The sequence below is a fragment of the Patagioenas fasciata genome, chromosome 2, assembly GCF_037038585.1.
Source record: "Patagioenas fasciata isolate bPatFas1 chromosome 2, bPatFas1.hap1, whole genome shotgun sequence".
In the NCBI taxonomy this organism is placed as follows: domain Eukaryota; kingdom Metazoa; phylum Chordata; class Aves; order Columbiformes; family Columbidae; genus Patagioenas; species Patagioenas fasciata.
In genome coordinates, this window is record NC_092521.1 from 168,471,194 (window position 1) to 168,499,193 (window position 28,000).

Genomic DNA, 28,000 nt, shown 5'->3' on the forward strand with positions numbered 1-28,000 from the left:
CAGCACCCCTGGGATCACCCGCAGGGTCACCAAGACCCCTGGGATCAACTCCGGGATCACTCCCAGGTCACAGACACCCCGCGACAACCCCGGGATCTCCCCAGGATCCCCCCATGGGATCACAGCCCCGATCCCGGGTATTTTCATTTCACCAGCTTCCCAAAGCCCAGGGAGAGCTCCCCGACTGAGCCGCAGCGCCCCAGGACACCCACCTGCTTTCGGGGGGCGATACGGACCCTCCGCTCACGAGGAGCCTCAAAACAACACTCACAGTGTCCAAAACTGAGATTTTTTGCTCTTTTTTTTTCCTTTAGAACCCTTTGGAAATGGATCCTTTCAAAGAAAAGGTGTTTTCTAGGCTGTCCCCACAGCACTTCTGGGGAGCGGGTGCCATTACGGTAACACGAGTGAGCTGCAACAAATTAAACCAGACCAAACAGCTCAGACTAATTAATTTTCCCAGTGTTTCACGTAAACGAGGGCGGCCCATGGAAAACCTCCAACCCAGGCTGCTTGAATTCATGGACATTCCCGCCGCGGCTGGTGTGGTTTGTTCATCCCCCATCCTGTTGCTCAGCGGCGCCCAGCTCCATCACCCCATAAAGGTTTTTCCAGTAACCCCAGTGATGCTCCAGTGGGTTTCCCAGTAACCCCAGTCACAAGCAGACCCTGCGTGTTCGCCGCTCAGGCCGTGGCGACAGAGGGTGAACGCTGAGGGCCACGCAAAACTCGTAGGACACCCAAAAAGGGTGGCTGAGAGTTTTATGCCATGCAGAGACAAGTGGAAATTCTGAGGAGCTGGGCCCCACCTTTAGGCCAGGCCTGTAGCATCACCAGCACATATATATGTACAAATATATAGGCTCATGTCCATATGGAGCCGTGCTAGAGGCAGCGAGAGTGACACATAAGGAATTGCTGCTTGTTGTCACCAGAGCTGCCTGACACTGCACCGGCTGCCGCCAGCATCACCTGGGTGGGTATTCAATTAACTTATTGTTTCGTAGAATCATTTTGGTTGGAAAAGCCACTCAAGATCATGGAGTCCAAGCGTCCACCCACCCCATGTCCTGAGAACCTCCTGTCCGTCTGTCCATCCCTCCAGGGATGGTGACTCCAGCACTGCCCTGGGCAGCCTGTTCCAATGCCCCACAGCCCTTTGGGGAAGAAATTATCCCAAATTTCCAACCTCAACCTCCCGTGGCGCAACTTGAGGCCGTTTCCTCTTGACCCACCTTGAAAACATCAAAGTAGCAAAGAGGTGACGTGACGGAACAAGCCCAGGAGGCCCTTGCGGTCGGTCCAGATGCACAAAAATTGGGTGGATTTGTTATACTTACTGTTTATTTTTTATAAACCTCTCACGGACAGGAGCACGAGGCACTTTGAGGTGCCGTTGCTTGTTGAATAGCAGTTTCCAGGCTGAGCCCAAGTCTGCTACTCGATGTGCAGAAACGACAAGGGTTTTGTCTTCCCGGCAGCCGTGATGAGCCCGGGTTTCCTCCGCATTTTCTCAAGGGACGACATGGTTCTGGCGTACGCGTGCTGGCAACACAAAACCAAAAAGGATTGTGAACGAGGGCTTGGTTCTCAGAGCAGAATTCTCTACCTGTAAAAGCTGCTTGAAAGAAACACCTTCCAAATGTTACCTTTTGATCCGTCTTCATCTTCGCCCTGTAGAAGGGGATGGAGGCCGGGCAGGCCGGCAGCGCCGCCTCCTGCAGCCGCTCAAACCGCTCCTGGACGTCTTCCTCCTGCCGGCCCAAAACCAGACCCCGCTGCACGTGAGAAACAAATCCGGACACACCGAGGCCAACCCGTCCCGCTTGCCGCACCCAGCGCCAATTCAATAACCACTCAGAAGCAAAAGGTCCCCCCTTCCCACGCCTTAGCGGAGCAGATTTGGGCAAAACCCATCTTTTAAGATCCCAGCTTTGTGTGATGTTTCCATGCGGGATTTGAGGATAGCTCAGCAGATTCTTAGCTATAGCGGTTCGTGAGGAGCCTGGAGAAGGTGACGGTGAAATCTTCATGTGGTAAAATGCGGGTGGCCAAAGCGAATCAAACCAAGAGCAAAAGGTGAATTGAGTTTGAGCTGTAAATGAAGAGCCAGGCTGGAAAATGGTTCTAAGTAGGAAAATGGGAAAAATGAGGTGGTTCCCTTGTAGAGCCAGGATAGGCCCCAGCACGGCCAGTAACACCCACTGGGAGCAGCGGTGAACGGCCCGGGAGAAGGAACAAGAGAAGAAACCGGCTCTGAGCAACAGTTTATCCACCGCCTGGAGATTTGTGCTGTAAAATCAACACCTCGATGCTAACAAAGCTTTGCTAAAAAGCAGCTTCATCTTTGGGGTGAGAATTGATGTGATGGCGAGAAATCCAGGGCTGGAAACCACTAAGGGAGTTTCTATGAATACATCGAGTAACTCGCATTAGTAAAAGTGGCCAGTGATGGGTTTTCTCTTTTCCCCAAAAAGTGACACCCCAAACCTGTCCAATTAGTCAGGGTTTTCTTATTGACCTCACTTAGGTGCATCAGTTTACCCAAAAATCCGGTAGATCACAACATTCTGTTTAAAAGTAAACTCACTCCGGTTTTGTCTTTCTCACAGCATTTTTGTTATTCCTCAAGGGAATTAATTCAGTAGGATGGGAAGAACCTGGCTCTGATCAGCTGGAAAACCCTTCACTTGCCTTTCAGGAGTAAAGAAAATGCTTCGGTGAGATTTACAGGCAAAATAATCAGACACCTGGAGACACGAGAGTTTCTGTATTGGTTTTCCTGCTAAAAAGCCAAAGCCAGCCTGTCCCCAGCTCCACGTTGGCCAGAAGTGGGGCTGTGGCTTTAGGAAAGGGGTCACACAGCTCACACCCGGTTTTGGACCCAGTTTTGGGCCCCTTGCACCAAGAAAGGCCTTGAGGTGCTGGAGCGAGTGGAGAGAAGGGAACGGAGCTGGTGAGGGGCTGGAGCACAAGTGTGATGGGAGCGGCTGAGGGACCTGGGGGGTTCAGCTGGAGAACAGGAGCTGAGGGGAGACAGGGACACAAAGAAACGGCCTCAAGTTGCGCCAGGGGAGGCTGAGGTTGGATCTGGGAACAATTTCTTCCCCAAAGGGCTGTGGGGCATTGGAACAGGCTGCCCAGGGCAGTGCTGGAGTCACCGTCCCTGGAGGGCTGGACAGACGGACAGGAGGTTCTCAGGACATGGGGCAGTGCCAGGGGTGGGGAATGCTTGGACTCCATGATTTGAGGTCTTTTCCAACAAAATGATTCCATGATTTAACAATGAAGAACAAAACCTGGAACAACTTAAGAGGAGAATAACGCCAAGACAAAGTCTGGTAAATGAGAAGCTTAAGAGAAATGTGCTTTGTCAGGAAAGACAAAAGCCCCCGAAGCGGTGGTTTCTAAACAGAGGGCTGGCCCAGCACCAGTTGCCACAACACAGAACACAAGAGTTTGGCTGTAAACACTACAGAGCAGCCTCCCAGCCACCCCTGCACCTCTGGGCAGTTTGCCTGCTTCCTGATCATCAGCAGATGACCGCGACTTCAATCGCTCTGTCCTATTTTAGCCTCCTGATGGTAGAGCTAACGTGAGAGCAAGATGTATCTCCAGACAGTTGCTCTCGCATCACAGCAGACAGCATTTCAACGCCAGCCACTCTGCTCACAGACAGGGACAATGTTGCTGTGTCATCCTCCCACGGGCTTCGTCGTGCCCTCCTTGCCGTGCCACGTATGGAAATCAAGGAGAATAAGCGGAGCTTCCAGGACAACTCACCAGGCACATGACTCTGTTGATGGGAATCATTCCAGGTCTGATGTTACCACCGGGCTTCAAAGCTTCCTGTAAATCCTTAGGGATAAGGAAGGACTCGTTGTACCAGATCTCGAACTCTGCAAAGCAAAGAGGGGGGACACAATGAACAGGGGAGTGAAGAGTGAAGAGACAAGGGTGGGATGGCCAGCAGGTCCAGGGAGGTGACTGTCCCCTTCTGCTCTGCCCTGGTGAGGCCACGTCTGGAGTTCTGGGTCCAGTTCTGGGCTCCGCAGTTTAAGAAGGACAAGGAATTACTGGAGAGAGTCCAGCAGAAGGACACGAAGATGCTGAGGGGTCTGAAGCATCTTTGTGATGAGGAGACTGAGAGAGCTGGGGCTGTTGAGCTGGAGAAGAGAAGCTGAGGGGGATGTGATCAATGATCAATATCTCAGGGTGGGTGTCAGAGGATGGAGCAGACTGTTCAGTGGTGCCCAACGCCAGGGTGAGGGGCAACGGGCACAGAGTGAAACACAGGAGGCTCCATCTGAACATGGGGAGAAACTTCTTTGCTGGGAGGTGCCAGAGCCTGGCCCAGGCTGCCCAGAGCGGGTGTGGAGTCTCCTTCTCTGGGACATTCAAACCTGCCTGGACCCACCTGTGTGATCTGCTCTGTGACCCCATGTGATCTGCTCTGTGACCCCGTGTGATCTGCTCTGTGACCCCATGTGATCTGCTCTGGTGACCCTGTGTGCTCTGTCTGCTCTGTGACCCTGTGTGAGCAGGTGGGCTGGGGGATCTACAGAGGGACCTTCAACCCAACCACCTGTGATTCTGTGACTCCTTGGGTTTCTGGCTCCCTGCCCATGGATCAGACAGGACCTCAGTGCCTTTAAACTCCCAGACGGGACCTCATTGCTCCAATAGTTTCAAACTATTAGAAAAGCGAGTTGACAAGGACAGGGCACCAGTAGCCATGCTGCTGCTGTCCTCACTGCCTGCAAGGCAGCTGGGACGTGGCCGGTGGCGCTGGGGACAGTCCCCTGGGCTTGTGGAGGTGGCTGACCAGGAGATGGCACTGCTCCTGCATCCCGGAGACGGGAGCCACCCAGCTGGGAGCGGCCCATTTGGGGTGCTCAGCATGTTTGGGGGTCAGATTTCAATGCCCAGAGCCGCTTTCCATCCCATAATAGCCGGTGATAACACCGAGCAGGCGCGGCGATGCAGCAGGAATTTTGTCCCTGTTAATACTGGGCATTTCCCAGCTGCTCCGTTCCCTGGCACGGTCCCCACGGAGCACAAGGGCTCACAGCCCCTGGAGAAGATGCTGCTGCCCAGGAGGGACCCCAGGAATGGAGCTGCTTTCTGGGGTGGGAGTCAAGAGGGATCAACAAGGGTCAACGAGGCCAAGTGCTGGGTCCTGCACTTGGGTCACAACAACCCCATGAATGCTGCAGGCTGGGGAAGAGCGGCTGGAAAAGGAGCTGGGGGTGATGGTGACAGCGGGTGAACATGAGCCAGAGTGTGCCCCGGTGGCCAAGAGGCCACTGCATCCTGGCTGGGACCAGCACCGGTGTGGTCAGCAGGCCCAGGGCAGTGACCGTCCCTGTGCTGGGACCTGGGGAGGCCAAACCTCAAATCCTGGGTGCAGTTTTAGGCCCCTCACGCCAAGAAAGGCCTTGAGGTGCTGGAGCAAGTGGAGAGAAGGGAACGGAGCTGGTGAGGGGCTGGAGCACAAGTGTGATGGGAGCGGCTGAGGGACCTGGGGGTTTCAGCTGGAGAACAGGAGCTGAGGGGAGACAGGGACACAAAGAAACGGCCTCAAGTTGCGCCAGGGGAGGTTGAGGTTGGATCTGGGAACAATTTCTATCCCAAAGGGCTGTGGGGCATTGGAACAGGCTGCCCAGGGCAGTGCTGGAGTCACCATCCCTGGAGGGCTGGACAGACGGACATGAGGTTCTCAGGACATGGGGCAGTGCCAGGGGTGGGGAATGGTTGGACTCCATGATCTTGAGGGGCTTTTCCATCCAAAATCATTCTGTGATTCTATGAAGCACAGAGCCCTGCTCTCACATGATGCAACACCACTGACACTGTCCCCTGGTTTTAGCTCTGTGATGACCTCTTTGCTCTGGGATGACACAGAGACTGAATGAGTCCATGCCCGTACATTTAAACAAAGAGCAAACATGCTGGAGCACCCAAAAAATGCCAAACCTGGATCCAGCACAAACCAGTGGCAAAGCTTCTGCACAGTTACCATTTGTCCCTGTCTATCTCCTGGAACAAGCCACGCATTTCTTTCAGCGTGGGATGCACTGATGGATCCAAGTTGTGCTGTGGCAAGTTTGTGGAAAATAAAGCGTTGCCATGTGCACAGCATCAAAATGTTTGGGACTCTGGCATTCGCGCCCCTTCTGTTTTGCATCATACAGGACAAATCCAGGGATGCTGCAGGACGGCGGTCACGTTACCGCAGACTCCAAGTGCGCAGCTCGCAGCGGAAACAGCGCGAGCCTGCAGGGCTGGGGCCGAGCGCAGACGTGACTCACACCGCGAGGGAGCTGCTCGTGAGGAACACGCTGAGGTGACCAAGTTCTGCTTCCTGCAGCGCGGGGACCTGAGCACCGCTGATCTCACGGGGGAACCAAGGACACGTTTGTGATCTGGAGCCAAAGCCCAGTGCGGTTCCTTAGCCAGCATCTCTATTAAATTAAATCAGGGGTGAGAACCAGGGCCATCAGCTTCATCAGAACAGGCTCTTACCCTCAGCATTGCATCTAGCAGAGTGACCAAGGAGCAGTAGAATCACAGAACAGTTTGGGTTGAAAGGACTTTCCCAGCTCCCCAGTACCCTCCCTACCATGAGCAAGGACATCTTCACCAGCTCAGGTTGCTCAGACCCGTCCAGCCTGGCCTGGGATGTCTCCAGGGATGGTTCAGCCACCACCTCTCTGGGTACCTGGGCCAGGCTCTCACCACCCTCAGGCCAACAATTCCTTCCTCATGTCCGGCCTGAATCTCCCTCCTTTAGTTTAAACCATCACCCCTTGTCCTGTCACAACAGGCCCTGCTCAAAGTCTGTCCCATCTTTCTTCTCAGTCCCTTTTAAGCACAGAAAGGCCGCACTAAGGTCTCCCCGGAGTTTCTCTTCCCCAGCTGAACACCCCAGCTCTCTCACCTGTCCCCAGCAGAGCTGTTCCAGCCTCGGGTCATTCCTGGGGCTCCTCTGGCCCCTCTCCAGCAGCTCCATGTGTGTCCTGTCTGGGGACCCAGCGCTGGACCAGCACTGCAGGGGGGTCTCATAGAGCAGGGCAGAGGGGCAGGATCCCCCAAACCTGCTGGTGGCACAGCCCAGGACACGGGTGCTTTCTGGGCTGCCAGCGCATGTTGCCGGGTCATTTCCCATCTTTCATCCCCCAGTGTCCCCAAGTCCTTCTCCACAGGGCTGCTCCCCACCCCCTCATCCCCCAGCCTGGAGTTGTGTTTGGGACTGTCCCACCCAGGCACTTGGCCAGGACGTCATTATCTGTGAGTGAGAATCTGCAGCAATTCAGTGTTACAGCAAAAAAAGCCAAACCTCAATCCTCAATAAAAAACAAGTCTGAAAGGTAACAAGAGACTTGACAACAGAGGATGACGGGGCTTTGCTGATACAAACATGTCAGTGAAATGCTGAGGTGCCACCAAGCACCACAGCGAATCTGGAGGCTGTTCAGAAAGCAAGCGGCTACCTGAGATGAGTTTGTTGCGGCACTGGTCCACCAGCTGCTGGCAGCCCTGGATCTCTGCCCTCAGCTCCTGCAGTTCAGCGTGAGCAGATCGATACTCTTCCTTCAGGTCCTTCAGCTTCATGGTGAGTAGGAGCTCCTCGTCCATGATGAGCTGTCCTTTCTCATCAACGTACTCTCCTGGAGGGTAAGAAAAGGAAATGAAGGTTTCTCAGGAGGGTGGAAAAGGATGAAGAGCAGTCATTGTGCTTCGAACCACACGGTAGTTACCCAGTTATCCTGAGGTTAACCACACGGCTGACATTTCCTTAGATGTGCTTTCTACAAAGCACAGAGCCGGAGCGATGTGGGGCAGAAATCACTGCCAAACTCCTGAACCGCTCAGACGTCGGTCCTCCCAGAACAGGGACACATGGATGAAGAGGAGGGACGGGCTCAGTGGGGGGACACGCACATGAGGGCCCGCTGGAGGGTGGCTCTTAGAGCCTCTGTGGTTCCTGCTCAAAAACTCCCCGGCTGGCCACAATTAAGGTTTTTGAGACAAAAGGGCTGGTCAGCCCTTCCGGGACAGTTAAGGCAGTGCTACTTCCTACAATAAACTTCTCTTGTGCTTGGTTTCACTCAAGTTAGTTTATTCGTGTGGATTCCAGCATCCACAATACCACCAGTTGGTAGATGTCATCATAGAGTAATAGAAGCATTTTAGTTGGAAAAGCCCCTCAAGATCTTCTAATCCAACCATAACGCACCCTGGCACTGCCCCATGTCCTGAGAACCTCCTGTCCGTCTGTCCAGCCCTCCAGGGACGGTGACTCCAGCACTGCCCTGGGCAGCCTGTTCCAGTGCCCCACAGCCCTTTGGGGAAGAAATTGTTCCCCAGATCCAACCTCAACCTCCCCTGGCGCAACTTGAGGCCGTTTCCTCTCGTTCTAAAGACCGAAGGCCCAAAAGAAGCGACGAGTCCATGAAAAGACAGACCCCCACTTCGAGGTGGGTTCAAGCTGCTTCGCTCATCATCTGGCCAAACGAGCTTTGCATCGTGCAGGACCAGACCCTTGGGGAAGAGGCCTCTTGCAAAGCACGGCCATAAAAGTCTCTATGTATGAAGAATAATGGGAACCAGCAGAGCAGCATCCACGCTGGGTCTGATTTTCGGGCCGTCACTCACTAGTCAGGGCCTGCTTGCTGTTGACCGTTTCCTTTCTCATTCCCTTTTATTTCCTGCTAATTGCCTGGCTGTAATTTCACAGAACGGAGGCTTTTTACCATCCTCCCCACATATCAGGAACAGCTCTGCTACCTCCCCACCGGCACAGGCACAGCACTCGAGACCGCTCTGCTATTTAAACCATTTCTTTCAGGTTTCTCTCCATGCCCAGAGTTGTTTCTTCTCCACTTGTCCACAGAACACAACAGCACTGACTCTGGAGAGCCCTGATGCAGGGAACAGCAAACCTGACACGCTTCCTAATCTCATCCAGGCTTATTCCACTCGCAAACTGAGTGGAGAGAAGGGAAGGGGCTGGAGCACAAGTGTGATGGGAGCGGCTGAGGGACCTGGGGGGTTCAGCTGGAGAACAGGAGCTGAGGGGAGACAGGGACACAAAGAAACGGCCTCAAGTTGCGCCAGGGGAGGTTGAGGTTGGATCTGGGAACAATTTCTTCCCCAAAGGGCTGTGGGGCATTGGAACAGGCTGCCCAGGGCAGTGCTGGAGTCACCGTCCCTGGAGGGCTGGACAGACGGACATGAGGTTCTCAGGACATGGGGCAGTACCAGGGGTGGGGAACGGTTGGACTCGATGACCTTAAAGGTCTTTTCCAACCAAAACGATTCTGTGATTTCTGCACCGTACTGACCCGTTTGTCAGCATTACACTGCCTAATCCATCAAAGCGCGGGGTGAGGAATCAGCCTGAGCGCGTTCACCTCACCAGCGTAAAGCCGGAGTCGCAAAACTCAATGAGCACGAAGTGTGGTGAAATCAGGTGCTAAAGAACAAATCCGGCTGCAGAGTGAGGGGGTAAAGCCCAGCCTGGCGCTGCCCTCCCTCAGCACCAGAACTGCCCCGAAACCAGCGGCTCCTCTGCTCCGTCCCATTCTCGCTGGCCAAAGCCACTGACCCTGCCGCCACCGCTCCTGCTGCTGCGCCTCCAGAGCCTTCCGCACGTTCTCCATCTCCTGCTTGATGAAGTTGATGCTCTGCGCTACCACGCTGCTTCTCTTCCTCTTGGCCAGGAGGATGCGCTTGTTCTCTTTGAAGACGCGGTTGAGCTCGCTGCCGCACTCCTCCTTAAACTGCTCAAACGCCACTGGCTTGGGTGGAGGGGACCTGCAACAGAGTTCAAAGAGAACACATTTGGATGGACGAGGCTTGCAAAAGGATTCAAAGAAAACACAAATGCCTTTGCTCTCTCCTCACCAGCTTCCAGCACAGAGCAGTCACCTCTGGCAACCAAACCTGCAGCTGCGTGCGGGGCCGGATCCACAATGCGGCACCCACGGCTTCCAAGTCTTGTCTGTTTAGAAAGAGTGAATTCAAAGTGGAACGTGGCAATCCTATGTTTATGGAATGGCTTTAATGCAAACGTGCCCCGTGAACACCAGCTCTTCGTAGAATCACAGAATTGTTTTGGTTGGAAAATAACCATAAAATCAGTGAGTCCAAGCGTTCCCCACCCCAGCACTGCCCCATGTCCTGAGAACCTCATGTCCGTCTGTCCAGCCCTCCAGGGCTGGTGACTCCAGCACTGCCCTGGGCAGCCTGTTCCAATGCCCCACAGCCCTTTGGGGAAGAAATTGTTCCCAGATCCAACCTCAACCTCCCCTGGGGCAACTTGAGGCCGTTTCTTTGTGTCCCTGTCTCCCCTCAGCTCCTGTTCTCCAGCTGAACCCCCCAGGTCCCTCAGCCGCTCCCATCACACGTGTGCTCCAGCCCCTCACCAGCTCCGTTCCCCTCTCTCCACTTGCTCCAGCACCTCTTACTTCACCACAAACCACAGCGGGGAAAAGCAGAGTCCCTCAGAACATCACCCTCGCGTGGATGCTGCTCCGTGAGGTTGTTTGTGGTGAGTGTGCTGGATCTGGTAGCAGATGGTAGCTCAAATTGTCCACGTTCCTCAATCCAGACTGGTGAAAGTCAATATCTGACTGCTGCCTTCCCCTGACTCCCCTCTTAAGGGCATTTTTTGCCCTCTTCAAAGGCTGGGTGAGGCTGCTTTCCGTGCCAAACTGCTGCCACAGCGCTCTTAACAGCAGCCACCCCACAAACCGGCACAGCTGCGGCTTTGGGAGCCACCACCGAGCTCCCGACACCCTGCGGTGTGTCCTGCACCGCTGCAGGGTTTCCAGAAGAACATGAAGACACAGAGGACACGGAGGAACACGTCACCACGTCACGGTGCTTCAGGAGCGAATCCTCCCAGGACAGGCTCGCCCGGGCGGCAGGACCGCTCGGCTACGCCGCAGGTGATGGAGGGGCCACGATACTTGAGCTCGTGTAGCTGGAGAGCTCTCAGCACGACAAGATGGTTGGTGATGGGAACAGGGGGTGCAGAGTGGTTTGTGGGGGGCCTGGCTTAGTCGCTGTGCACCACAAGCCTCACGGTGTTGAGCGCATCCTTCCAAGAGCCCTTTGCCTCTGTGCCCTTCGCGTTTTCTACCCCATCAGCTCCACCCGGGATGAAATGTGATACGGGGCTGCCCTCCCGCACCAAATCCCGCTCGTGGTACAACCGGTGACGGACGCTTTGCTGCGTTTTTGACCGTTCTCCGCTCTTCTGCCTCAACACGGCGCCTGCTGCGATCTTCAGAGCCTTGGCGCTTCGTTCCATGGTTCTAAATGAAGAATTCCCTTCTTATTTGCAAGGTAAACGTGCGAGCACTCGCTCTCAAATGAGAAGCATCCTCCCCTAAGCGAAATAAAGCTCAGAGGCTGTTCAGACGCGTATCTGGGCCTGGATTTGCACACCCAGGGACTGTTGCCTTCAGGACAGTGATCTGAACGGTACAGACGGATGTATCGACCACAACACACCTATTGCTGAATCAACAGCCGCAGATCATTCTGTTCAGACTGAAAAGAGATGCAGAGCCCAACTATTTGGGAAAAAAGAGAATACAGGCCATACGAAAGATAATCTAATGAAAAAACAGGCAATAAATATGAAAACACTGTATTTTTGTTTCAAATGCTGCTCCTTCTTTTTTGTTCTCAAGTGATGAAATGAAGCGTGCTAACATATCCGAGTGTAATATGGAAGGTAGTGCTTCAATCAGTAAAGCACAGGATATCCGCTGGATTTAATCACATTGCACTGGGAAGAACCATTATGCACTGATGATATGGATTGCATCCATTTTAACTTTCTCTACAAGTATAAAGGTATTTTTGGCGTGTCGATTTTAAGCCATTTAGAGGGTACCCAGACACCTCTGTCACTCCTGCACACACTCAAACCACTTCCCACTGTCCCTAAGGTTTAGGGCTCGCTCTGCACCTTCACATTAGTGCGACTGTGGGTGGGAATTAATACATCAACAGTGTGATTTTTAGATGATGAAAACAGCTGAGAAAGAAGAAGTTGAGGAGAAGACAGTTTCGAATAATGTTGGTAACTCTTTTCCTGCCGTGGTGCACCCGTTGAGTCCCTCACGGGAATCCTTCACCCTCCACGAATTCCCAGGTATTAACACTTGGCAGAATTATTACTCATATTTCAGTATCGAGGCATTAACTCTCGTTTTGATGATTTTATGATTTACTGATGGGACAGAGCTCAAAGCAGATGGAGAAGACGCCGACCACCAACGTCCGTGGGCACACGGGGTGTCCTACAACGCCTTCCTGCATCCAAGCCATGGTGATTTCTGCATCTCCCCTCTTTAACTGGAAATGGGGAACACGATGCGATCATCCTGCTGTGAACCATGCTATGGAAAAGCAGATTTATTCCCTCCATCCCTCCCCGGGAAAGCGTTACCTTGGCCGCTGGAAATCCTCCGGGGGAGCTGGTTTTGAGAGCTCTGCACCCATATTCGCTCTATCCTGGTTCCTTGCTCCCTGTTTCACATCCAGATCCTTGGTGGAAATTCTTGCCCGGTTTTTTGATCGTGAAGAACCATCCACATCTCTCCCCGCAACAGAGTTCCTGGTTCTTTCCTTCCTGATGGGAGGGAAAAGATGAACCAGAGTAATTTCTTCATAATAGGAAAGTAGGGCAAAAATAAACTGCAGGTGGGAGTTTTGCTCATTCAAATGATGTTACAATGAAATATCTACTGACAAGGAATACGAGAAGGATCAAAGAAGGATCACAGCGGCACCAGGGGAGGTTGAGGTTGGATCTGGGAACAATTTCTTCCCCAAAGGGCTGTGGGGCATTGGAACAGGCTGCCCAGGGCAGTGCTGGAGTCACCATCCCTGGAGGGTTGGACAGACGGACGTGAGGACAGGAAAACCCTCTTTACCTTCAGAGGAACCTACAAACCGCATCCCCGAGGATTCAATCTAACCCCACATCTCAACCGAACCCAGCTCTCCGTTCTTCTCCCTCCGTTCAGCTCCACCAACACCACCAGCCTTGGCTGCAGGGCTTGGTGTGACTCGAAAGAGACACAGCAAAGCGCTTGCCAAACCTCTTTCCGTCTCCCTAAAGAAATAACAGCCCAGAGGAGTCCCCCATGTCCCATGGATACGAAAGCCTTGGTGCTTCCCCTGTTCACCAACACCAGAACTTGGGGGAAACAACAGGAACCGGGCAGATGCTCTTGGCCCCAGAAGTAGTTGTAGAAAGTGCCAGTGCAGGGGTCTCACTGCTAGAAATTATAGAATCGTTGTGGTTGGAAGAGACCCTCTAGATCATCGAGTCCAAGCGTTCCCCCACCCCCAGCACTGCCCCATGTCCTGAGAACCTCCTGTCCGTCTGTCCAGCCCTCCAGGGATGGTGACTCCAGCACTGCCCTGGGCAGCCTGTTCCAATGCCCCACAGCCCTTTGGGGAAGAAATTGTTCCCAGATGCAACCTCAACCTCCCCTGGCACAACTGAGAATCACAGAAAGCAGAGAAAAGGGAGAACGTCCGGCTGCTTTGCTCACTTGGGCTGCTCTTTGCTTTTCCTGATTTTCTTCTTCTTGCCACGTCTGGATGAAGAAGGAGAATTTCTCATCCCCAAAGCCCATCCACGCTCTTCCTGCAGCAAATTCCCATCGATATCAGCAACACCTGCCTGGAAACACTAAGAAATGAGGGTGGTGAGAGCCTGGCCCAGGTACCCAGAGAGGTGGTGGATGAACCATCCCTGGAGACATCCCAGGCCAGGCTGCACGGGCTCTGAGCAACCTGAGCTGGTGAAGATGTCCCTGTCATGGCAGGGGGGGGATCTCAGTGATCTTTGAGGTCCCTTCAACCCAAACTATTCTATGATTCTATAAAACAGAGAGGCCACTAAGCACTAAAATCCACCTAAATCAATTTTCAGTTTTGTTTTCCACTCTTTTATATAAAGACTTGAATAGGCCTGTTAGAGATCGGGTGTTTCGCTCTCATACAAATACTGCACATTTTCCCTTGTGCCCTTTTTCAAGGCATCTTCAGTTAAACCACAGGACAAGTATATGATCCTGCATAACAGATTATTGTTATTATTATATCCCCTTTGCCGAGTAAAACCACAGCAAGGAAATAACTACTCTAGAGAGAAGATATTTCACAGATGGAAACAAGTAATGAAAAAGAAATTATAAGATAGAGTCCACATCTGAATTTGTGGTTTAAAAACGATGCATTTACTGTGCTCCAGAAATGGTAAGGATCCAAATCGGGATTTCAGCAGAGGCAGCTGATCTGACCCCACCTGATTGAGGTCACCTTCTACTTTATAATATTATTATTAATTATTCTATGGCCAATACGAACGCCACTTGGTTTCCTGGTGCCTCGCTGCTCGGGGCAACTTCTTTGACCATTAACACGCCCGAGCTTCAGATTTCAATGGGGAAAAGTTGAGAACTTGGGGCAATTCACATTTTGGCAGCAAAGGAGCCACAGCAAAGGTGGATCCTGGGCAGAGCCCAAGCACGGCCGTTACCTTCTGAAGAGCAGCGGTAGCAGCTACGTCGGTTTTGTCTACCAGGAGGTACTTGTGTTGCAGTCTGGCCTTCACTTCCCGCTCCTGCTGCCTGGGGGAGAAAGCAGCCCCTCAGCAGCACATTCAAGGATTATTCCGTATGTCACGAACCGTAATACCAGATTTCCAAAGAAAAGCATCTTTTACCTCTGGTCTCATTCCCAAACACCCCACCTCGCTCCTCCTGTTCTTCCTCATAACCCTCGTCACCTTTCTCCTTTCTCTTCTACATCTCTTTAGGCCTCTTGGACACAGGAGTCTTTCAATTTTAACATTTAACCTTTTAATGGTCCAGATCAAACAATATTACCCCTGTTCCATTCCATCGCCTCACTTTAACCTATTCTCAAATTTAACCTTATTTTCAAATTAAACCATATTTCACTGAAAGGGAATGCATAAAGCATTGTCAATAGGCTTAAATACACTATAAAGGACGGCAAATCATTAGAGAATCTGGAAGTTAAAAAGGCTAAAACCCACTATTTCAGAATAAAAGGAGTCTCAAGTTAAATGAAATAATAATAAGGCAAAATTATACCATGAAAGGCATTTGGGCCTTAGGTCCCAGCCAAGCCCGAGTGCCCAGGCTGAGGATGCACCAGATATTCATGTTCACACGAGTTTCCTGAGGACACAATATCCCAACGTCCCCTCTGCTGCCACTGCACAAAGGCTGCAGGGACAGGGAGTTGCCATAATATCCTGATTTTAAGTTGTTTTCTTCTATTTCATGGCATGGAAGCAGCTTGTCCTCATTTCTAGTTGGGTTTGGTTTGGTTTATTTCCCAGCTTGTCATTCACCTTCCCTCCTCCAGCCCAAAACCAACGTTCACCACCCACGGGTGACACTTTCAAACAGTCCCTTCCCCGCTTTCTCCCACCCCACACATCAGACAGCGCTGGAAACAGCCACAAAACTTCTTATCCAGCTTCTCCAAATCGCTTTATGACCTTTCTTTGCCACATTCCCTTGAAAAAAAAAGAGTAAATCAAATGACCCTTAGAGGCTGGTGTGGTGAGATTGTATCATCCCACCCTGAAGTTTGATTTTCCCTCTATCTGTCTGGCTCGTGTGATGGAGAAGTGCTCCAGGTCCTGCAAAGGTTATGCTCAGTGATGGATTATTTGCCAAGCAGACATTTTAAACCAGTGAAGTTTTCCACCAAGGGCCTTTGCACATCACTTCTGAGAGCTGGGAGGTTACAGGCAACAGCTTCTTGTGCAAAAAACAGTAGAATTTGTCCAGAATTGTGTTTTCACTTCCAGAATCACAGAATCACAGAATGGACTGGGTTGGAAAAGATCTCAGAGCTCATCCAGTCCAAGCCTTGGTCCAACTCCAGTCCATTGACCAGATCATGGCACTCAGTGCCATGGCCAATCTCAGTTTAAAAACCTCCCGGGCCACTGAGTCCAGCACCTCCCTGGGCAGCCATTCCAATGCTGACCACTCTCTCTGCACAGAATTGCTTTCTAATATCAGCCTCAATTTCCCCTGGCAGAGTTGAAGCCCCTGCCCCCTTGTCCTATTGCTGAGTGCCTGGGAGAAGAGCCCAATCCCCCCTGGCTAGAACTGCCCTTCAGGTCGTTCTAGAGAGTGCTGAGCTCACCTCTAAGCCTCCTCTGCTCCAGACTGAACAAGCCCAGCTCCCTCAGCCTCTCAAGTCCCTTCCCCAGTCTTGTTGCTCTTCTCTGGACCCGCTCCAGCACTTCAATCTCTTTCCTGAGCTGAGGGGCCCAGAACTGAACACAACACTCCAGGTGTGGCCTCCCCACTGCAGAGTACAGGGGGTACAGGAAGTACAAGTTATTCCCTGTAGTTCATAACGATTCTTCACCAGCCCCACAGACAAAAGCTCTGTGGAATTTCTCAACCTGACCGTGAAATGTATCAACCTTGGATATCTTACCTTAGTACCAGTTTGAACTGCTTGAAAACCTCCTGGATTTGCCTGACGTTCACAATCTGAGGAAGAGATGCAGACAGTGAGGATACAGGGACGCTGCACTGACACAAATCAAAATCGCTGTCTGCAGCTGCATGAAGGAGGTTGAAGTTGGGGGGGTCAGGCTCTGCTCCCCAGGTTGCTCCAGGGGAGGTTGAGGTTGGATCTGGGAACAATTCCTTCCCCAAAGGGCTGTGGGGCATTGGAACAGGCTGCCCAGGGCAGTGCTGGAGTCACCATCCCTGGAGGGCTGGACAGACGGACAGGAGGTTCTCAGGACGTGGGATGGGTTAATGCTTGGACCCAATGATCTTAAAGGTCTTTTCCAACCGAAGCGATGCTATGAAATACTTCAGATTGTGAGGACTCTGCTTTCCACTTGCTGGGTGTCCACACTGGAACACAGTTCCCTTCCTCCTGCACTCGGGAGTCGGGCTGCTCATTCCAAGGGGATTTTTGAAGCGAGAGGAACCTGGCAGACTGGGGTAAATTCCATGGAGCACAAAGCCATCAAGGTAATAAATTATTTACAATTAATTTACAATGACATAGATGGCATCTACCTACCTTGTGGATTACGATGCTATTTCTCTTTTAGCTGCTGTCCCAGACTGCTCGAGTACTCAGAACGGCCAGAGTGCTATCGTTAGTCCTCTTACTCAGGATAACAAATCAATGCAGTCGAGCCATGCGACTTTGTCTGGGTTGGAGATGATCACAGAGCCATTTTGGCTGGAAAAGACCTTGAAGATGGAGTCCAACTGCTCCCCCACCCCAGCACTGCCCCATGTCCTGAGAACCTCATGTCCGTCTGTCCAGCCCTCCAGGGATGGTGACTCCAGCACTGCCCTGGGCAGCCTGTTCCAATGCCCCACAGCCCTTTGGGGAAGAAACACTGAGCAGAGGCAGGGACAGATGAGCCATGAGAAGTCTGGAGCTGAGCAGGAATCTGTGCTCAGCTCTCCCATGGTCTAAGAGGCTGGACTAAGCTATGAAACGCACCATCTCCACAATCAGTCCTCTCTGTAGAACATTCTTCAGTGCCACTGAGACACTGGGTGGGATCCTGCCCCTCTGCCCTGCTCTATGAGACCCCCCTGCAGTGCTGGTCCAGCGCTGGGTCCCCAGACAGGACACACATGGAGCTGCTGAGAGGGGCCAGAGGAGCCCCAGGAATGGCCCGAGGCTGGAACAGCTCTGCTGGGGACAGGTGAGAGAGCTGGGGGGTTCAGCTGGAGAAGAGAAGCTCCGGGGAGACCTTAGTGCGGCCTTTCTGTGCTTAAAAGGGGCTGAGAAGAAAGATGGGGACAGAGTTTTGAGCAGGGCCTGTTGTGATAGGACAAGGGGTGATGGTTTAAACTAAAGAGGGGAGATTTAAGATATAAGGAAGAAATTGTTGGCCCTGAGGGTGGTGAGAGCCTGGCCCAGGTACCCAGAGAGGTGGTGGATGAACCATCCCTGGAGACATCCCAGGCCAGGCTGGACGGGTCTGAGCAACCTGAGCTGGTGAAGATGTCCCTGTCATGGCAGGGGTGGGATCTCAGTGATCTTGAAGGTCCCTTCCAACCCAAACCATTCTGCAATTCTATGATTCTGTTCTTTCCTGTGTGAAACTCCTTAGTCCTCTTCTACCTTTTCTCCTCCACACCCACACATCACATTTTGTAGCCCAGGTAAAAGGCACCATCACTTAAGCCCTTATTCTGCTCACTCCCGCCTGCCAAAGGAGCACACAGGGACTTTGGGAGAAGATAACAAGGACATAAAACAAGAGGGAGTATCTCAAGTGTTTCATTTAAACTAAAGAGTTATCTCACTGTTTGCAAAACAACCCACCAGCAACTTCGGCGCTGTTGTCACTGCGGCCTCTGCTCAGCACCAAACAGAACTCACAGTAACTCTGGGTGTGCATTTAGAACTTGCATTTCCCTCCGTTTTGCTCACTTCCCTGTTTGCCCCCACAGGGATATTCGTGTACACAGGATGTTTGTTGTTTCTTTTCGCAATCAGTTTGCAGTCAAAAGGTGAGTTTGAGTTGAGAAACTCTGCCCTAATGAACATGTAGCTAAGAGACTGCACAGATTTTGGCAGCGCACCTGGCAAAGGTTTAGTTTGACGTTGCCAGCGCAAAATGTTGACATTAATTCTTTAAATAAATATCAAATAAACCAGTTAAAAAGGTTTGAGGAGTGAAGATATTCCTCAAGCTTCCAAAAAAGCAAAAATGGAATGAGAACAAAGGGAGAGCCCTTAGCACTTTTGGGGTTAAATAGAAGACATTCTAATTGCTTCTGTCTTAAACTACAATGGGGTGGGATCAGAATCGAAGCCCCTCTCCACTAGAAAGCTACTTACATCAATTTCCTTAATGGCTCCTTGTAGGTAACTGTGCACTTGAGATTTAATCTCCGCTACCTGCGTGTCGGTCAGAGGCTCATAAGTCACCGAAGAACGATTTGCCTACAAAAAAATAAAGGTGAAGAATGGATTATCGGTGAATTACAAAAAGCAAAGCAAGCGCCAGCCTGGCGAAAGCCTGACATCGCTCTCTGTGCATGGGGAAGGCTCGTGTTGAATTTCTGATGGCGATTTCTCATCATTGACATCGACAGCACTCGGGAGGACGCTGAGAGCAAAGCGCTACACGCTTCAGTCAAACAAGAGGGTTCAAGAGCCTGAAAAAACACATCTACGGTGGTTGGAGGGTGAAGCTTCAACACAGTCTGACTGCACAGGATCTTCAGAGCTTGGCCTATAGCGCAACAAAGTGTTAGAAGCAGAAGGAAGAACAAAATCACGCTGGGCACTGAGTTAATTGATCCCACTGCAGAACAAAGATCATGACAAAGCTTTAAGTAGGTCCCGTCTAAGATGCTGCAGCTTTGAATTCAGTTTTGGGCCCCTCACACCAAGAAAGGCCTTGAGGTGCTGGAGCGAGTGGAGAGAAGGGAACGGAGCTGGTGAGGGGCTGGAGCACAAGTGTGATGGGAGCGGCTGAGGGACCTGGGGGGTTCAGCTGGAGAACAGGAGCTGAGGGGAGACAGGGACACAAAGAAACGGCCTCAAGTTGCGCCAGGGGAGGTTGAGGTTGGATCTGGGAACAATTTCTTCCCCAAAGGGCTGTGGGGCATTGGAACAGGCTGCCCAGGGCAGTGCTGGAGTCACCGTCCCTGGAGGGCTGGACAGACGGACAGGAGGTTCTCAGGACATGGGGCAGGGACAGGGGTGGGCGAACAGTTGGACTCAATGATCTTGGGGTCCTTTCCAACCAAAATGCTTCTATTCCTTACCAAGCTGTCATGCATGGCCAGTTCCTGCCTCAGAAGATCAATCTCCTTCTCCAAAGCCTTCACCATCCCCTAGCAGGAAAACCAACAGGTGAGCAAACGACCAAATGCTATTGGAGAACAAAACTGCTGTAAAGCAGCATTAAAGTGCCTGGAGAACATTCTGGCTCTGTCCCCATCGCCCCGGAGTTCGCTGTTGGGTTTGCATGGGTGAAGTTGTGAGTCTGGCAACCACTTGGCCTTTGATTCGCTCCCAACCAGGCGGTTTCTATCGCGTCCCGGGTTTACGGCCTGCAGGGTCAGCCCAAGCCAGCAGAAGGGCCACCTGCTTTTTAATTTGATCTGGTACTGATGGGTCCATCAATTTCTGGACTGGGAGATGTTCTTTGGGAAGCAAAGAAAGGCGCAGGTTTCCACTCTGAGCCCTATGGAGCGCAGCAGGAGTTCTGACATTAACTTTAACAGAGGAGCGAGTCTCCTGGGGTGTGTTTGATTGAATTTCTCCATCATGTGGAACAGCTTCAAGCACTGGCTGTTTAGAATGCACTCCCTGAAAGGTGTGGGTACACAAAACTTGGAATTCCATGAGAATCAGACACTGAGCCGCTTTTTAAGTGACCCGGTGAGCATCAAAGCGCAACCGCTGCCTTAAACGCTACTTCTTTGGCTACTCCTTTCCACTCCATGCATAAAACAAAAAGGAGTGAAGAGGAAAAGACGTTTGTTGCAGTTTCTTCTGGAAGCTGCTGGGGGAAACTCCCCGGCTGTTTGTGAGATGAGGCCATGAAACGCAGCAGAGCTCTCACACTCCACCTGTGCTGTGCATCAGATGATTCTAAATTCATTCTGCGAGTTGTTAGTAATTCATAGAGTGCTTCCCATGCTGCAAAAGCGCACTCAGCACAACTAAAATATGATCATTCTCTTTAAATGATTTCCTTGTTCAAACAGGTTTTGTAATCGTGGCAAAGCTATGTTACCAGCGGCGATGGGGTTAACGCTGCGTAGCATCTCCCCACAGACCAGGGGAGTTCACAACTTCCCATCCTCCCTAAGAGGTGAATCTTATCAGAAAAATTAAGGAGTGGTGTGTATGAAGGTGAAAGGGGTAGGACAAGGGGCAATGGGTGCAAACTGGAACACAGGAGGTTCCACTGCAAGAGGAGGAACAACTTGTTGGGGGTGAGGGTGGCAGAGCCTGGCCCAGGCTGCCCAGGGAGGTTGTGGAGTCTCCTTCTCTGCAGACATTCAAACCCGCCTGGACCCCTTCCTGTGGAACCTCAGCTGGGTGTTCCTGCTCCGGGGGGATTGCACTGGGTGAGCTTTCCAGGGCCCTTCAACCCCTGACATTCTGGGATTCTGTGTGAAGACGTGAGCATCCACCTGAGTGTACCCCCCATCCTATTCACAGAGTCACTGTGAAACTGCGTTTCTATCGATTAACCACAGAGGAGTAAGGAGGCAGAGTGCTAATACATCCTGAGGGCATTGATTAGAGAAATCAGTGCTGTCACATATTTATGCCAGGCTTTGTTTCTTGGCCTACATCTTATTTTATAGTTCTGTGGTTATGTAAAAGCCTGGGGAGGCATTGCTGCTTCAAACACCCGCTGCTGAACACAAATTTTGCCCGAGTTCGCGTGGCTTCATGGGTTTTAGCAGCAGTGAGGGTAAAGCTTAGCTCCTCGCTCTTCCAGCTGCCATCCAGCGGGACCTGGACAGGCTGGAGAGTTGGGCGGGGGATAACGTGATGGAATTTAACAAGGGAAAGTGTAGAGTCCTGCATCTGGGCAGGAACAACCCCAGGTTCCAGTATAGGTTGGGGAATGACCTATTAGAGAGCAGTGTAGGGAAAGGGAGCTGGGGGTCCTGGTGGACAGCAGGGTGACCATGAGCCAGCACTGGGCCCTTGTGGCCAGGAAGGCCAATGGCATCCTCGGGTGGATTACAAGGGGGCTGGTCAGTAGCTTGAGAGAGGTCCTCCTTCCCCTCTACTCTGCCCTGGTGAGACCCCATCTGGAATATTGTGTCCAGTTCTGGGCCCCTCAGTTCCAGAAGGACAGGGAACTGCTGGAGAGGGTCCAGCATAGGGCAACAAAGATGATTAAGGGAGTGGAGCATCTCCCTTATGAAGAAAGGCTGAGGGAGCTGGGGCTCTTTAGTTTGGAGAAGAGGAGACTGAGGGGTGACCTTATTAATGTTTATAAATATATAAAGGGTGAGTGCCACGAGGATGGAGCCAGGCTCTTCTCAGTGGCAAACAATGATAGGACAAGGGGCAATGGGATCAAGCTGGAACACAAGAGGTTCCACTTAAATTTGAGAAAGAACTTCTTCTCAGTGAGGGTAACAGAGCACTGGAACAGGCTACCCAGGGGGGTTGTGGAGTCTCCTTCCCTGGAGACATTCAAACCCGCCTGGACACCTTCCTGTGCGACCTCACCCAGGCGTTCCTGCTCCAGCAGGGGGATTGGACTGGATGATCTTTTGAGGTCCCTTCCAATCCCAAACATACTGTGATACTGTGATACTGTGAATTTATCCCAAACCATTTCTTCCACGCCAAGAGATATATTAACCTCAGTCAGCAAGTACGATGCTGTCAGAGACAACAGGTTGCTTCGTTCCTTACTCTTCACTACAAAACAAGCAGCATGAAAACACATTTAGGCTGATACATTTTTCAGGCCTTTTACAATATGTGTGCAGCTGCTTCAGTTGACAGAACTATTCAAGGTAACTGTAATTAAACACCAATGAAGACAAGCTTAATTTTTTATCATATACCCAAATTGAGCAAGCATCAGTTTGGCTGGTGAGTGGTAACTCATCAAACTCCTGAATTTCCCTCTGGATTTTAAGGTCATTCTCCTAAATATTAAGGAACCTGAGGAAAAGACGCTTTGTGCCATTGCCCGTACCTCTTGGTTGTACGTCTTGTTGACGACCGGCGCTGTCGTGATCCATTTCATTCTGGTAGCAAAACGAAGAGAAGACAACTGGAAAACATGGGTTGGAAGTCACTGAAACAGATATCGGCGAGGAGGGGATTTGCAGAGTCTCTTACTACTTCATCGCATCAGGTCCCAGGGCAGAGAAATACAAAAGCTGTTTAAGCGCAGGGAGCAGTAGGGGATTTCTCATCCCAGGAGCGTACTTGGTAGCGCTCGGTGGTTTCTACGTGATTAACCAGCTTCGGATGATGCTTTTCTCTTCTGTTCTCTTTGTGTTGCCATCTCAAAATACCCACTGCCCTTCCTGAGCAAAATAACACATCCTAACAACTCCCGAATTGCACAGCAACGCCCTTCAAGCGTAATTCCTGTGGTTGCTTTACTTCGAGATTAAGGCCCTGCAGCTTGAAAATCCTCCTCTCGATGCAAATGATCGCAGCTATTTCCTCAGTAATGTTGTATTTTTCTAGAAGTCCTCAGAACACAAGCGGGAGGTGGTAAGAACAACGCTCTGCCTTGAAGAAGAACCCAGAAATGGTGCTTGTGTTCGCAACTTGCTCGGCAAAGAGCAAAGCGATTCCCTTTGAGATAAGCCAAACTATCCAATATTTGTGATTAATTAGGCGGGATGTGTCTCTGGGACTCCTGCCACAACTCTCCAGAGATTGTTCTTTAGAATGAACTACGGCTAATTGCAAAAGTAGCAGGAAAAAGACTTTAACTCTGCAGAAATCAGTGCAACTTACGGTCTCTTCCACATGCACGGCCTCCCCGCAGATATTTGCCACCAGGACAGTGTTGCAGTTTCCACCTGGGAAAAATGTAACATAAAAATTAATAATAGAATATGTTTTCTTTGCTGTTTCCTTTTCTGGAATGTATTCTATCATGTGCTGACTAAAAGTAGAGAAAAAGCAGCAACAAAGAACACAGCCAGTTGGTCCCTGTCCCTCTGAAGTTCCCTTGGGAATGGAAACACGCTGGCACGGAACGACTCAAGAATAAAGGTAAAAGGTGTTTCTTATGTGGCAACAACGCAGGAAGAAGTTGGGAATATAAACTGCAAAAGCCTGAAATCAGGAAAACTGGAGTAGAGGACTTTAAAAGCCTAAACCTAAGAGTGGGGAAGCCAGCAGGACAGTCGCTGCCCTTCCAAAGAGCAACATGAGCTGGGACAGCTCAAATTTCATTCTCATTTCTGATGATTTTGATTACTCCGCCTTGTAAAAGGGGTTTTTTTGGTGGTAGTTTTGGGGTTTTTTTTTAAATATTCTAACTAAGGTTTTGTGATTTTCTACTGGCTTGATCATGGGGGGATTTGTAATGTCTCCTGACTTTGGGATGAGAGGAAACGGCCTCAAGTTGCACCAGGGAGGTTGAGGTTGGACATTTGGGATAATTTCTTCCCCAAAGGGCTGTGGGGCATTGGAACAGGCTGCCCAGGGCAGTGCTGGAGTCACCGTCCCTGGAGGGCTGGACAGACGGACATGAGGTTCTCAGGACATGGTTTAGTGGCAGGGCTGGGGGAACGCTTGGACTCGATCTTCAAGGTCTTTTCCAACCAAAATGATTCAGTGATTCCTGCGCCCACTGTTTTATTTGATGAGGAAAACCTGATCTCCTTTGAATAGCAAATTAGCTCCGTGCATTTCTGTGTTATGGCCTTAAAACTTACAACCAGGGAACTGCTGGAGAGAGTCCAGCGCAGCCACCAAGATGCTGAAGGGAGTGGAGCATCTCCCGTGTGAGGAAAGGCTGAGGGAGCTGGGGCTCTGGAGCTGGAGAAGAGGAGACTGAGGGGGGACTCATTCCTGGGGATCAATATGGAAAGGGGCAGTGTCAGGAGGATGGAGCCAGGCTCTGCTGGGTGACACCCAGTGACAGGACAAGGGGCAATGGGTGCAAACTGGAACACAGGAGGTTCCACTGCAAGAGGAGAAGCAACTTGTTGGGGGTGAGGGTGTCAGAGCCTGGCCCAGGCTGCCCAGGGAGGTTGTGGAGTCTCCTTCTCTGCAGACATTCAAACCCGCCTGGACCCCTTCCTGTGGAACCTCAGCTGGGTGTTCCTGCTCCGGGGGGATTGCACTGGATGAGCTTCCCAGGGCCCTTCCAACCGCTGACATCCTGGGATTCTGTGATATTCACTGAGATTTCCTAGAAATGGTTTGAGGCGGTTGTGATCTTACCCAGCGAGTCCTTGAGGACGTGGGTGAGCTTGCTCTGCCGGAACGGGACGTGGTCCCTCTTGGGATCAGCCAGGGCGATGACGATTTGCTCAAGGAACAACAGGGACTTGTTGATGTAGGCGGCTTCTCTCAGAACCTGCCCCTCCGACTGGAACCAAAGCAAAAGGCAAAGTTTCCACGACACGTGTTTCTGGCTGAACCGTGGAAAAAGCACATTCCTTACTAGGGGTACAACTGCAAGGATACAGAGCTAATAAACTCATGATCTAGAGCTTTTTTCAGCCCAAAAACAAGTTTTCAGAGACCTTATTTTTTCATGACAAGTCTACCAGGATGACGGACATTCCTCCCCAAAGGATAAATTATGGATATTTGTCACAGGGCCAATGTGATTTCTATTCTGATCGACGCAGAACGTCACACGGAACCTGAGAAGGTTTCGGTTGTTGAGCCCTGGTGCTCTAAGAAGGTTTCAGCAGTTTGTCTGCTGTGACCACAAGTGGGCGATTTGCACTGTGGCTTGTGGAATGAAGAGAAAGATCAGAGGGTTTTTGGTAAATAATAGACTTATATTAAGTAATTGAGTCTGGGCCGGGCTGGAAGGCACTTGGGGGTGGGAGTGAAATAGATGTGAACTTGTAGAAATTATCAGGTGGAAACAACTGAGCACCCTCTGACGTGTTAATTGGACTTAAAACTCATCACAGTCCCTCCTATTCACCACAGGCCAAATTCTGTGGAGGGGAAACCCCATAATTTCACCTCCTGTGTATTGATTATCACAATATTTCTTCCATTACTTACTCCAGTCTTGCTCAGTCGCTCCGAGCCTGCCAGATCGATTAAGTTGATTTTAGAGGTAACGCATTTGGCATCTGAGAAAGCTCTGAAATGAGACTGAAGGGGAAAAGAATCTAAGATGTGTTTAGCGGGAGACAAGGTGGAAATACAGTCAGAACCAGACACGTAAAACCCTCGGTCACTCGAGTCCCTCGGGAAAACCGCTGGAGCTCTTACCTCAATGTAAATAGTGAAGATGCAATGGGATCGGGACGAATTCTTATTCAGCGTGTGCTCCGCTATCACCCTGTGGGTCTCACCCTGTAAATGAAGCAAGAATTGAAAATATTTGTAAACTGCAGCGGAAGAATAAAGAGAAATTAGACATACACAGGGTTAAACTAGAAAACCAAAGAGCGTTAAACATGTGTACGATCGCCACGAATTCGTGATGCCCACTGATGGGAAAAGAAAAGCGACATCAAAAAGGGTGCTGCAACCGCTTGTTTGGAGTGTGAGGGTATCATGGAGTGAAGCAGAAAAGGAAACAGAAGGTTCTACCACGTAAAAATGCATTTGGCAACAGGTTTCACAGCCCAGGTCTCAAAGGCCAATGACCAGGTATCACTTGCATTTCTTGTGTTGAAAGATCTCAAGTTGAACTGAATTATCATCACCCTTCTACTCTTTAAAAAGAAAATGGGAGCTCCTACGAGTCAGACACCACAATCAGAGACAAGCCAAAGATTTTAAGGACACCAGATGGGAAGGATACGCTTCCTGCATCCAGAACCAATTACTTACTCGCGTTTTCCTCACGATCTAACGCAGCCGCAAGAAAAAGAAAGACGCAAGCATAGGTCAGCAAACTCCTTCCCCAAAGTCAACCTGCCGTAAAAAGCTGATTACGTGTGCCATGAGCAGCCCAAACTCTCTGCCAAAGGTTGACTCGCTGAATCATTCTGGTTGGAAGAGACGCTTAAAATCATCAGGTCAAGCTGTGGCTGGTAAGACTCATTTCGTGGAGCGTTGTAGATAGAACAGGCAGGTGTGTTTTTCAGGGAGAAATTCCAGCGTCAGGCAGCGAGTGGCTCTAAAAGGATCCCAAATATTCTACACTTGGTACTAAGTCCCTCACTGACACCCTCACATGATAACCGGGGTAACGACAACAAGTCTTTAGGCTGCCTGGCATCTCGGTCTGCTGAAGGGGCTGGTATTTCGCATAAATCTGCCGAAATTAAGGCAAATCCTGCGGTTGCCTTCGCTCTTTTGGTGCTGCCTGGGATCTCCAACGCTACTACGTCCTATGGTGTCACCCCAAAGAATTTCATCCATCGTTTGTTGCTCTGGTGTACATGAAAAACAGGGTTTACTCAACTGGGAATTCTCTGTGTCAGGGATATTTGCTTTGCAAGAACGCGGCTACCAAGTGTTACCGGTTCTTCTCCCCAGAATAAAGGGAACAAAGAGGGTTGAACCTCCTCCAGCCATGCTGGCCGCCCCACTCCTGCTTTACCACCATTAAGTATAACAACCAAAAGCGTAATATTTGGCTTTTCTTGCCTCTAAAAGGAGACTTAGAGCATCCTCCTCGTCGCTAACGGGATGTATGGACAAGCCCTTCACGTAAACGCCCTGCGGACAATCCAGCACGGCCATGGGCGTTCCGCCCGGCCCGCTGCCCGTGGGGGACAGAAGGTCAAACATGGTCTCGTTGTAGATCTCCAGGTAGGATATTCGCACGGTGACCAACGGCTCAACAGAACGTGCGGTTGCTTTGAAGACCTAGACAACGAGAAGAGAGTTTGTCAGCTTTGCTAGTTCACAAACACAATGATGAGCTATTTACGGTTTTCCAAAGAACACGGTCAAAATGTCGAAACGTTTTGACGCGTAACAGCAAGAGCTGACACAAGGGATGCCTCGTTATTTCTTCTCGCGTTTGGATCCAGTACCTGCTGTATCGCACGGGGGATGATGCCGCGGTGCTCGTACTCGGTGGTGGGTCCCGTCATCGTGTACGTTTTCCCAGCCCCCGTCTGCCCGTAGCACATTATCGTACCTGGAAAAGGGTCAGGAATTGTGACAAACTTGAAGCGCTTCCCCTCGCAATCCTTAGCAGAAGTTCCCAGCACTGCTCGGAGATGGTAAAACAGGTTCATTTGACTCCCGGCAGCGCAGGAGTTTCCTACGCAGGGACTTTATGCCCCCCAGCATCACAATCTGG

The 28,000-nt window shown here is 51.0% G+C and overlaps 1 protein-coding gene across 6 annotated transcripts in view; it reads right to left on the minus strand.

The window, feature by feature from the left end:
* Positions 1-1,326: 1,326 nt before the first annotated feature.
* KIF9 (kinesin family member 9) overlaps positions 1,327-28,000 on the minus strand; it is a 32,053-nt gene continuing 5,379 nt past the window's right edge. The window contains exons 5-22 of one of the 6 annotated variants that reach the window (XM_065831965.2): positions 27,729-27,835; positions 27,337-27,558; positions 26,008-26,091; positions 25,795-25,887; positions 24,991-25,138; positions 23,551-23,615; positions 22,772-22,849; positions 19,854-19,922; positions 18,919-19,023; positions 16,528-16,583; positions 14,576-14,666; positions 13,584-13,714; positions 12,470-12,652; positions 9,611-9,819; positions 7,494-7,670; positions 3,784-3,899; positions 1,650-1,754; positions 1,327-1,545 (exon numbers count right to left, since the gene is read on the minus strand). In XM_065831965.2, the coding sequence (XP_065688037.1) occupies positions 1,438-1,545; positions 1,650-1,754; positions 3,784-3,899; positions 7,494-7,670; positions 9,611-9,819; positions 12,470-12,652; positions 13,584-13,714; positions 14,576-14,666; positions 16,528-16,583; positions 18,919-19,023; positions 19,854-19,922; positions 22,772-22,849; positions 23,551-23,615; positions 24,991-25,138; positions 25,795-25,887; positions 26,008-26,091; positions 27,337-27,558; positions 27,729-27,835 (2,147 nt within the window). In that variant the 3' untranslated portion in view covers positions 1,327-1,437. Of the gene's footprint in view, positions 1,755-3,783; positions 3,900-7,493; positions 7,671-9,610; positions 9,820-12,469; positions 12,653-13,583; positions 13,724-14,575; positions 14,667-16,527; positions 16,584-18,918; positions 19,024-19,853; positions 19,923-22,771; positions 22,850-23,550; positions 23,616-24,990; positions 25,139-25,794; positions 25,888-26,007; positions 26,092-27,336; positions 27,559-27,728; positions 27,836-28,000 lie in introns of all 6 variants that reach the window. The other 5 variants (XM_071805446.1, XM_071805443.1, XM_071805442.1 and 2 more) reach the window with 5 other exon arrangements.